At 37.4% G+C, this 12,402-nt stretch overlaps 1 protein-coding gene across 2 annotated transcripts in view; it reads left to right on the forward strand.

Moving 5' to 3' along the window:
- The window catches only part of EDNRB (endothelin receptor type B), a 57,127-nt gene that overhangs the window by 13,078 nt on the left and 31,647 nt on the right, over nucleotides 1-12,402 (forward strand). Inside the window, exon 8 of one of the 2 annotated variants that reach the window (XM_064713019.1) lies at nucleotides 1,493-1,638. In XM_064713019.1, coding sequence (XP_064569089.1) covers nucleotides 1,493-1,624 — 132 coding nt within the window. In that variant the 3' untranslated portion in view covers nucleotides 1,625-1,638. Of the gene's footprint in view, nucleotides 1-1,492; nucleotides 4,755-12,402 lie in introns of those variants that run through there. The other variant, XM_064713009.1, reaches the window with a different exon arrangement.

Genomic DNA, 12,402 nt, shown 5'->3' on the forward strand with positions numbered 1-12,402 from the left:
TGCTGGGAGTTGCTCCTCTGGTTAAAAGATGATGTCAGTAGTAAAATTCATTCCTTAACATGCACAAAGTGTTTTAAACAGTCATTAAATTTTACTTTAAATTTTACTTGGGTTATGGTAAATGTTCTCTCCCTCTCCTGCTGAAGCTCTGTAGGAAGGAACTGAGGTTTGAAGGTAATGAAAAAGAGAAAGCAAAAGAGCAGAGTGTACAATGAACCCTCTGGGGACCATGCTAATCAGTGCTACATCACTTCCTGACTGAAGCTGGCACCCAGAACTTCCAGAGCCCTGACAAAGCAGCCTTGGTCTGTGCTGCAGAGGTTCACGTAGCCATATCCTCTGCATCCTGCCAGGGAGGGTGCTGACCCTGGGCCCCCTCATCCTGACTGAGCACCTCAATCAGTCATGTGAGGCACAGGGTGCAAATCTGTGCTTGTCCCTTTCCAGTGCCAACATTTTATGAGCCAGACCTGTATGTAGTCCTGGCTTGGTCTGAGAGAATAGAGCTGGACATGAAATTCTCCACACAGGCTCTGGATTCTTTGTGGCTGGCAGCCCATCAGTCCTTCAGCCTTTGTGTCTGCTTGGAAAATATGAAGAGTTGGGCTTTTTTTGTGATCCCTTACTATCTTTACACACGATATTGAAGTCCTTACATTGCTTATGGCAATTTTTTAGATTTTTCTTTTCTTGCCAAGCATTTAACCACTGGCCACAGCTAGGGTTATTGCCTGGCTGTTTAAATCCCTTACTAGCAAGATGGAAGCATCTTTCAGTCAGTAGCCAGTCAGCTCTACTTCTAGTAGTGCTAATGTATTTCCCACATAATTGTGACAGCACAGGTTGCAGAGGTTTTAGTGTTGGTCTTGTCTTCCCTGTCTCTGCTGCTGGCTCCTGAAAGAGTCACTGGAGCAGAAACCATGTAAGAGATCTCCAGCATCCTGAGCATGGAAGTAATTGGGTGTGAGGAAGGCACTTCCAGCACCCAAAGGCCAGACAGGACCATGAGAAAAAGGACTGTAGTACATCTAGTAAATGTATGAATTATATGTAGGTTTTCACCCTTCTTCCAACTTCTCTTTTTTCCATCTCAGAACAATGAGCTAAATAGCAGCATCTTGCTTAGAAAGCATAGATAAGAATGCTTTTCTTTTCCCAAGAAAGATTATCAGAGAAAGGAAAACAAGCAGTCATAATTTTATTTTCAGATGCAGTTAGAATTGCAGAGCAGATTTGATGGGGTATGTGTGTGTTTGCCTGTTGCTGTATATAACTACTCAGTATAACTCTTCCTGTACTCCAGCAGTAAGGTTGTTAATGAGCAGTTCAGAGTTGAACCCCATTTCTGTGCTTTGTGCTCTAATCCCAGAGCAGCATCTTGCACATTTGCCATTTCCTACTCTACCCCTGAGAAAGGGCAGCTTTTCAGTGCATTTTGCCACGTGTGCAAAAACAGAGTGATGTAAAACGTTTATTTCTTTTATTTTAACAGTCATGCTTGTGTTGCTGGTGCCAATCCAAAGATCTGTTGTCCCTGGAGGAAAGGCAGTCCTGTTTAAAGTTCAAAGCTAATGATCACGGATATGATAATTTCCGCTCCAGTAACAAGTACAGCTCTTCATAAAACAAGCATAAAAGGTATATTCTTTTACATTAATGCTGGTGCCTTTTTAAGTAAAAGTGGCAATTACTTTTGACAAGATGGCAACATCCAGAAAAGTCTAGTTTTGAATTTGCACAAAAAAAAGAACATTAAAACAATTGCCCTAAAACTGTGTCACATTGAAAATCATGGATGTTTATGAAATCATCATTTATGGAACATGAAGAGAAGCATAGAAAGAACAAGTCATTGTTAGCACTTGAATACTTCTGAATCAGCACTTCCAAATGATCTCCACTTCCTGTACATTAAGTTTGTATTCTCTGTAACACTTGTAGGAACTGAAGTCACAGTAATTATTAAGCAGCATAATATCAAGTTAATTGGATCAAAGCCATTATTATATATAACTCAATGTATTATCTTTTATAAAGCGAATTAACCACCATCACTATTGTGATTTTTTTAAATAAAACACTAAATACTTTGTAATAGAAGTCTAAATGTTGAAAAGTAGAATTTTTATGAGGTATATTATAGAGGTAGCTACTGAAAATATTAAAGGATGCAGTAAAGCCAAAAGTGCATTTTACTTTGATGATTGTTTTTACCTATTATTGTCAGAAGGAAACTCCCAAGGGCTCTATAAATTCCTTTCTGTAGCCACTGTGTGTCTTAGTGCATTTGCCAGCACTTTGGGTATGAGTATTTGTGTCTACTGATAGCAGAGAGGAGAAAAACACACCAGAAGCAAAAAATTAACACTAGTACAAACATACAGACAACAAGCATTATTTCAGCTGTTGTTTCGTTTTTTGTTGGAAACAAATGGATGGTATCCTGTGTAAAAAGTGGGCATTCCAGAGCCTGATGGTTCTTTACTGGAGATACTTTTGTGACAATTTAAAACTGCTTTTGCAATCCAAATACTGTCTTGGGGCAATTTTTTTTTAGAAATAGTGTGTGGGAAAAAAAATTATAACCAAGGTAAAAAGAGAGAATTTGAACTTCTATCTCCATTTAGATTTAAATCTTCATAAGGAAAATAATTAATGAACTGTACTTTTAGAGAAGAGTACTATGTAGCATACTTGTCTTCATACTGTTTTAAAATATATTCTACATTTGTAGTTCCATATTTATGGGCCTAAGAAGATGTGTGATTAGTTTCTGCTTCTGTAAATAGTAGTGAAATGTAATTAATTGTAAAGTATTAAGATATGGGCAGGACCCTGCAAGAACAGAAAAAGATAAAGATGCCTGTAGTAAACATGATGTGTGTTGCCAGGAGCAATGCATATTTTGGATGTACATGACAGGTCATTCTTTGACTTTGCATTTCCTGTTAATTTGTTGCAGATGTCCCCAAAGACTTATTAACATATTTCATGCACTAAGGCATGAGTTTATCAAGAAAAATTGTCATATAACATGCTTTTATAAAAGACATGTTTTCAATAGGCTTGGTATTTTATTATAATAAAATTATTTATCAAAACTCAGGAATTTTTTTATTTTAAATTTCCAGATCTCAAATGTAAGGATTTTTATATTTTTTTCCAGTCTTGATTAACTTCATATTTTTTACTAAAGTGCCTTAAAGGTGCTCAGGATGAAAACAGCTTCCATTAAAATGTTCAGCTGATGTTACCTTAGATGGGTTTCTGACTTTAGGTAGCTACAGCTACCTTGCAGACAGCTAAAAACGAGGTGGTGAGCCCCATTCCTGGTGTTGCCCCCAGCAAAAGCTGGTAAGTGAATGCTTGTATAATCAAGCTGAGGAGGACCCCTGCACATGCATTTGGGCATGGGCACGTGTGTGTTTGTGTGAGAGTGTGTGCAAGTGTGTGTGGTGTGTACCATAGGGTTGCTGTTTCCATCTTGCTGCAGCACATCCACTCAGCTGCTATAACGCTGAACTTTTATACATATAAATCTATTTTAGGTTTCCTTCTTTACATTTTTACCTTAATTTTCGTGGTAACTTTCTCACAGTAAGCCATGGATATCACTTCACATCACCATACCTGCATCTATTTCTGTGAAATGCGTTTCATCTCTTAAGGATGGATAATAAGTGAAATCTTAGATTTGATACTGGTCAGTGTTATTTTCATCAAGTTATATCATTACAGTATTGTACATGTATATTATTGTTATTTTTATTTAAAATATAGCTGTTGTATTGGCAACTTGTAACATACTTTTCATCTTTTCCTGGACTAATTCTTTGTTAAGTCCTGCTAAGTCAGATATTTAGGTTTTGCAAATAAAGACCATATATACTGCCCCTTTTTTAGATTCATATATAAATATTAGTACACTCTTTATCATTTTTTCAGTATTATTCACAGCAGTATTTTTATTGAAGCTTTCATTTCCTGTAATAAACATTTTCAAAACTCCTATTCTTATACAGTTTTAAGATTAAATCTCCTAATACTCCACCCAGGTGTTTTCTGAAATCCTCAGTACAGGTTTTTTCCTTCGTTCACTGAAATCAGTAAACATTTAACCATTCAATTCAGTTTGAGCAGAATTAGGGCCCAACATAGCTCTTTGAAAAACCTATCTGACACTTGCCACTTTGAACAAAAAAAGAGAAAGAGCTACATACTTTTTTTTAAGGAATTGATTAGAAAATATAGAAAAAGAGGGTGAAATCAGCTCGTGGGGTAAGACATCCAGGCCAGTGCTCTCTAAGCCTCAGGTGGGCTCACAGGTAGCAGAACAATTGCAAAGACACAGGAGTTGGATGTGCTTGCCCAGAGCCGTGCCACAGAGTGAGAGTCATCTGTCCCAGTGGTCTGAAGAGTTCACACAGAATGGCTCAAGGCAGAAAAAACAAGAGACTACATCACAACTCTGTGTTTTGGCCTTCAGATAGCAGTTAGATTTTAATTCCCAGCTGTTCAGAATTCTGCCTAAACCGAACTGAAACACTGGTACTGCACCTCAGAGAATCAAACGCAAAAGTTGGTGGTTGTGGAGCATCTGCTGTGAGCTGTGACATTTCAGTGTCCCAAACAACTCTTAATCAAGACACAGCTGGCTTGGCAAGAGAATGTTGTATGTACTGAAATAATGTTTAAAGGATTTTAAAAAATTGTTCTGTATAGCTGTGTAAAATAATTATATATTTCATTTTCCATGATCACTTAAAATAGCAACTTCTGTAGATCAAACAGTGTAAACATTCTAAATTACCAATAAAATATTTGTAATTTTGATTCTTTACAAAAAGGTGTCTGACCTTTTTTCTCCTAGGGGGTCCCATTTAATTGCTAAACAGTGACAGTGATGTAAAAAGAAGTAAGCAATCCTAATCTAAATATCAAAGCTTTTGGCTGGGATGGTTTTATATAGCTGTTTGAAAATTGGAGAGAGTTCAGACTTGCATATGTCTGAACAATTTTTTTGCTGAGTGCAAAATTGTCTGATGTTTATTGGAACAATCGTGCCTATCTTTGCTCTGCTTGTTTTTGCTCAGAATGTCAGTCGCAATCTGTTCTCTACACACCCTTATATAGTCACAAATTCTCTCGTGTTTGAGACAACACAAATAAAAGGCAAGAAGCTTTTAGTTCGTTAATTTAGAAGTTTACACACTCAGTGCTGGAATATGCCACATGAAAACCATCATCCCTTTGTATGCTTTGTGTATATCTTAATTTACCTTTCTTGAAAAAGTGGGAAACTGTATCAGACTGAATATGCTGTAACTGGTCAAATATATAACTTTATTTGCTCGTGGTAACTGTACATCCCAAAATATGTTTGACGCTACTGCTGTTTTGTTGCAAATAGTTAAGTTTCCTTCTGTTTACTTGGTGGCCTGTTGCATCCATGAAGATTTGTCTTTTTTTATGGTCCCAGGACCTTTAGCATATAGTTTCAAGTTTCTTGTGCCTGGAACAGAAGCACCTGTGGAGATGAGATCCCTTGTAAGCAAATGTTCTGCTTAGTATCTCTCTTGGCCTCTTCATTGCTTTTCCCTTTACCTTGTGCTGTGGTCCAAGGTCTTCACCAACCACTCATTATGAGGAAGCACTTTTTGCACTTTTTTTTTAAGATCCTACAGCCTTCTACAGGCTGTAGGCCATAACTGCAGCTTGTTGTCAGTTTTCTAGACATGCTAGAACTTTCCCGGCAATGTGCACGTACAGGTGTCTTACATTCTTCCAACACTGCCTTACTCTGACCACTCTTGAGCAGGGCAGATTTGGCACTCTGGTGTGGGTGGGGCAGGATGGCCCAGCTGGTAACCTGTGGCTGGGTCTGGTCCACAGAGTGATTCACATTTTATGGCACTGTCCTGTAGCCTGCTGCTCTGACCACCACGTTCTTGTACTCTGCTCAGGAAGGCAACAGAGTTCTCCAGGTACATGATGTGCTCTTGGGTTCAAGTTTCTAAGCCAAGTTGCTGAACACTTCAGAAGACCAAGACAGACAAAAAAGACTTTAAAATGCTGTCATTTAATAAAACCATGACATCTCTTTGGACTTGTCAGCCCTCCTATGTGCTGTCATTTAGCTGTGCAGGCAGTGAAAAGGCACCACACACCTCTCCCCTTTTCTTACTATCTGTAAGGAAAATCTACCATAATGAAAAGTAAAACCTTCAGAAATTACTTTTTACCTTAGTGTTCAGTATCCTAAACCTTCATGAAATCATTGTGACAATCCAAAGATGTCCTGATTGTGGGAGGTAGTCTCTGGAAGGAATTTTAAAGTACAATGTGGGAAGTAGCCAGACACATCAATATCTATATGATACCCATTAGTAGATATCTTCACCTTCAGTGTTGCTATAAAACTTTGCATCTTGTGTAGCCGAGCTAGACGAGTGCTTTGGAAAAAAGTGGGAGTCAAATCCTAAAACCCAGTAAAACCTGAAAGGACACACTGACGAGGAATTAGGGTAACTAGACCTTCTTCAGAAATCACGTCCTCCAGAAGTTGCTTATATTATTTTTGCTCTTGGGTGAGTGGGATGAGGGCAAGCATTTGTTGCCCTTTTGCCTTTTCATTATCTTCATTTCCCAAAGTTTGTGTGAGTAACTCATACACCAGATTGCCCTGAAGAAACACATCAATGGTGAAACCAAGGGAGTCAGGAAATGGCTCTCATTTGAAGATATCAGGGAAAAGAATAATGACAAATCCCCAGAAAGCTCACATTTTTCCCACATAAATGAGTTCAACACATGCAGCAGGAGAGAAACATGTCAAGTTAGCAAAACCAAAACTGGTGGATTTGGTAAGTTTTAGCTGGAGCTGTGAGTGAAATGGCAAAGCAATTCAAGCAAACTGGAATTTTTTTTCTTATTTAAACTGTAATAAGTATCATAATTGCTAACAAGTGTTCACAGGACCAGAGTGGATCTTGCCAAAGATGCAGGAAGCTTCTTCCTGGAAAGCACATACAGCAGGTAGCACATCCTACAAATGTGGCCCCACTGATCTTGAGGAACTAGCATAGATACAGCATGAAAGGTTCATATCTGCTGTAGTCAAATAATCAACACATGCAGTAACCAGGTGCATACATCTTTGATGTGTATTTTATATGATTACATAGATACGAATACATATGTATTTATATATTTATACCTGTGCATATGCAAATAAAACAGATTTCATATTATGTAGTATAAATTGTGTGGCATACAGAAAGCTTTTAATTAGTTTTATCTGAAAAATTTTCAATGAAATAAAAAATTTTTGAAAAAACCATATCACTGAACAAAATATGACCCACTGTCTAAAAAACTACAAAGACACCATTTGTAATGTGTTTTTTCACTTTAATCTCATATTTTTGAATTTTAAGGGAGTTTTAATATGTTTGGAGACAATTTACATTTGTACATGCCATAATACGAGTAATGTAAGCTATGTGTGTCACCCATGCAAACTATGAATGTCTGCCTAACCACTGGACTTGTCTGTTGCATTTTTAATCTTCATATTCATTAGCATGAATAATAAAGATTGCTGAGCACTGATGGAAATATTTTTATTGTTTTCTGATGTGGATATCAGTTTATATTTATAAAAGTTTGAAATGTTGACAAATCATGCAATACTCACAGTGAATGGCTAAACTATGATATGTAATGAAAATATGTATAAACATTTATTAAGTGGTATTCATGAATTCAAGAAAGAATTGGTTAGGAATATTTTTATAATTTTGTCTTTTTAATAATTTATAATTTATATAATTTATAGTATCTAATTTTGTAACTTTTTTAGTGATTAAATGACAACAAAAAATATATTTTTCAAAAAAATTCAGAACTTAATGTTTTTATAGGAGATGGAAACAGATTGTGAAATGACCCATGACATTAATGCTCTGCATTGAGCTCCTCCACATAGGTTATAATGATACTTCCTGTCAATCTAACTACTAAAATTCTCTTGTTAAGTTTGTTTGCCCAAATTTTATGTTAAAGAACAAATAGACATAGACTAGTGCAAGCTTCTTGATATTTTCAACTCATTATTTAGTATCTTGGAAGCATTTGATCTTTATGACAGTGTGCATACTGAAGTTTAAATATATGACTTACAAATGTCTTCAGAGGAAGAACAATATGTCACAAATAGGTGAGGCCATTTAATATTTGTTTACATATGCACTCAGTTTATGAAAGAATTCAACAAATGATTTTTAGTTGACTGAAAAAAGAATAAATTGAATATTGTAATAATGTGCAAGTCAAATGCCTTTAAATTACTCTATTAACATATCCATGCATACATGCATTTTTACTTCTGTGTGTGTGCAAATACCTACACAAATACACATAAATTACATAAGTTACAATACAAAAGAGGCTGAAAAAACTAGAGAAGGTATAGCTGGGGGTAAAAATACCAGAAATATAAAGCATGTGTGATTTGCTGAGACTTCTACTGTGCTTTTGCCTGAACTAAAGAGCTTACAGCTTCCAGCTAGAAGTAACCAAATTTTCCAGCTCTTCAAGGTTTGACCATCCTTACTCCAGACTTCCCAATGAGTTGCAAAACCTGCAGTAGAATGACATTTCATGGCACTCTTACAACAGAGCAGGAATGCCAGCTACGGTGTCTTGGCCGAATGCCAAATTAAATAATTACAGTCGGTTTCCTCTGTTCCTTTCGCTTCCTGCCAATTGCAGCCTGGGTTAGCAGAGCATCCTGCCCCACTCCTCAGTTTCACACTCTGCATGGAGGCATCTGCTCTGTCGTGTGCTGGAAGTGACCACATTTCCATGCTAGAAAGTGGGAGCCTCCCAAATCTGTTGACAGTTTGTAGAGTATTAGGGAGTGTTTCAGAAGAAAAGTGAAATTTAAATGTAAAATCAATATCTAAGGGTTTCTTTAAGCATATGTCAACTCAAGGTTAAGTGGATCAAAATCACCTCTTTTTTTACTGACTTTGTTAAGTTTTATAAACATATCTTAAAAAGGCTTTTAAAACTTTTTGTATCATCTATTTGAATAGTTGGAGAGATTTATTATGATCTGGAATTCCTTAAATAGTGCTCAAATATTTGAAAAGGCATTAAGCTTGTCTACAAGGCTGAGTGCAGAAAGCCATGAGCTGCAGAGATCAGTGTTCTCCAATCTCAGATTTGAAGAAGTTGCAGTACTTCCAGAGCAAACCAGAACAACTTCTGTTCAGCTCAGATCTTAGCTAGACTGAGCTGGTGTCAGTCTGCTGTCGAGCAGGTGGATCCCAAGTGAGGGTAAACAAATTAAAAAGGCAAGACTAAGTGTTTGAACCATCAGACTGTACAGGTATAACAAGTTTATCATCATTTATTGCCTGTATTTAAAAAAAAAAAAAGTTGCTTGCTTATACTCAGAAATTTCATAGACTGATTTGGGTGGAAGGACAGAGTACTAGGAAGGAACAGAAACTACTAGACCTGGTAGCTCAAAGCCCCATCCAGCTTGGCCTAGAACTCTTTGAGGGATGGAACATCCACAATTTCTCTCAGCAAAATGTTCCAGTGCCTCACCAGCCTCACTGAAAAGGAATTTCTTGCTAATATCCATCCTAAACATGTAGTTTCGGTTTAAAGCTGTACCCTCTGCTTCTATCACTATGTGCCCTTGTAAATAGTCCCTCTCCAGGGCCTCTCCAATATATTTGATTGCATTTGTTGGAAACAATCACAAAGAACTGGCAATATTTGCTTTAACGTATCCAATTACTTAAATGCACTTTTGGAGGATTTGACAGATAAGAGGGTGAGAGAAATGGGACTCCATGCCCTGGAGGAAAGAGGGCTCAGGAGGATATAGCTGATGTGTATAAATACCTGCAGTCTTCAGTGAATGTTTGGAAAGATTCTCTTATAACACACCAAAACTGACTTCATTGTTGAGAGAGCTGGATAGTTGAAATCAATGGACATTTGGAAGACAAAGATGTGTTGAACTTTCTTTAGTTTAGTTTCGTTCAGTTCAGTGTGGACAAGTGCATATCAGGTGTAGTGCTAATACTAGGCAAGTATGTTTACTTTTTAGTTTAAATATTCGAAGTCTGCATATCTTCTTTTTGTGGACAATCTGGGGTTTGTCTACACTTTAATATTCTTCGACAGCGGTTAAGTTATGATGGTGCCTCTCACTGCATTATTATTTCATTGTATAGGAAATACAATGAAAAGCCCTGATCTCTGAAGAATTTCTTTTTCTGAATAGATTTTTTCTATAACTTGATTAAATAAGATGGACCTACTCCATCTTTTGGAGGATGAGAAGCAAAGGCATATGTTATTTGTAAGGTGACACTGGTGATAGTGTATATACTCTCCTCCATTTTGTCCCATAAACAATTGTATGCATTTCAAGTGACGTTGAAGTAGGAATTCTGTTGTCCAGAAACCTTTGATTTTGTTGCACTTCTTGAAAAGCAGGAAGGAAGTTGTGAAACACATTTCACATATATACAGACGTCAAGTACAGTTAATGAAGAGAAGCAGATGCATTCCTTAATAGCAATTAAACAGGAGGAGAGAACATACTGTCTGCTTTGATTAGGAATTTTCTCTTCAAGGCTCCTTTCTTGACAAGGATTGCCAGCTCCTTCACCTCATTTCTATCAATATATTTTTACATTACTCCTGAAAATATACACCACATTTAAAAGACGCCACCAGACTTCTATGTAAGACAGGATTATAGATTTGCAGCTGCAACAATAGGGTAAGTACTTAAAACGGTTACATTTTGCTGTAACAGGCACAGGATAGACACTGACAAACTACTGCACAATATTTAAAAGATATTAAAATAGAAGTTATCTCACAAAATACTTATCATACATATGATTCTCCTTTCAGCATATTCCAAAATGAGATTTTGGAAAACTGACTTGGTGAATCAGGGACCACTAAGGCAAACTGCCTTAAGTGTTCTCTGATTCATCAAGTCAGTTTTGAATTCTAGTACCATCTCCCAGATTGCTTCCAGAGTCTATTTCATACTCAATTTCTTAAGTGTACACTGTGTATAAACAGCCCAAACCTGCAAAAGTGCTGAAGAGAATCACATGCACAAATAATCCGTGCAAAGTCTTGCTTGAAATGATCCACTTGCTTGACAGAGATAGCTCCTACTTGAGAATGTTTTCAGAACATTATGAGTTCAGAACAACCTTAGAGTGATTACCTTTTAGATAAATCTTGTTCAGGGTGTTCACAAGGATATTACATGAGACAAGGTCAAGGAAAGTTGAAGTCCAGCCTCTAAGCTAGTACTTATTTCTGTCTCATGTAAATCAAACACATCATGGCTTGAACCACCATTGAATACACAGATCTCTTTAGCAGACCCTTCTTTCTGTTCCTGTTCATTCTGTATCCAAGAGATTCTGTGGTGCCTTCTGCTGAAGCTACCTTCCCACTCTGAGTTTAGACAACATGGATTGATAGACACAGTAAGGAAAGACTGGAAACAATCCTACAGCCACTGTGACTATCCCAGCAAGACACCTCTTTTAATGTAGGGGGACAGAACATAGAATGTAATCTTACCCCCTAAAGAGTTGCAGCTGAGCTAATTACTAAGGATTAGGAGCAGGCCTGATGTTAACAGCCCACATCTGTTATAAAACAGTGTGGTGGTTGGTTGTGGGAACTGGAGTCAGTTGGCTGTGAGGACAAGGAAGGGTTAGTGCCTAGAGGAGATACCTACAAGAAACATCAGGGAGGTACAAAACTCTAGCAATATGGAGCCTTTGTAATATAGTGACAGCATTTTAAAGAGCTATTTTCTGGGATATCTGTTTTTCCGAAGCAGAAGTGAAATTGTTGTCCCTGTTGTGGCTACTACTTTGAGCACAGCTAGAGATCTCAGCTAGAGGTTCTGGGTCTGAAGAAATGCTTGTGTGCAAGGGGACAGGATTCTCAGTGCTGAACTGAACAGTATTCAGAGGAGCTGTGGGAAGGGAACTCAAAAATCTATTTTCAGGTCTGCCACGTGAGCAGCTCACTCAGCTCGTGAAACTATATCTGAAATACCTTCTTGAACAAAAAAGACAGAAGCAGAGGGAATGCTTTCTGGTGCAGCTTGGTGCTCTGTAGATTATATTCTGTACTCATAGTCCTCAGGTTTTAAAAAGCACAATCATGGCACGTGATCCTTAAAATAGCACAAAACCTAGTCTGGGATGATGCGGGTTTTCTCAGCAGCCTTGTAGTGTTACATGTCTGTCAGATATGCACTGGCCATGACATGGATTCCATAGGTTCACACATCAATATCCCCATCAGATAATGGGCACTTAAAAAAGGAGA

The sequence above is a fragment of the Zonotrichia leucophrys genome, chromosome 1, assembly GCF_028769735.1.
Source record: "Zonotrichia leucophrys gambelii isolate GWCS_2022_RI chromosome 1, RI_Zleu_2.0, whole genome shotgun sequence".
NCBI classification, from domain to species: domain Eukaryota; kingdom Metazoa; phylum Chordata; class Aves; order Passeriformes; family Passerellidae; genus Zonotrichia; species Zonotrichia leucophrys.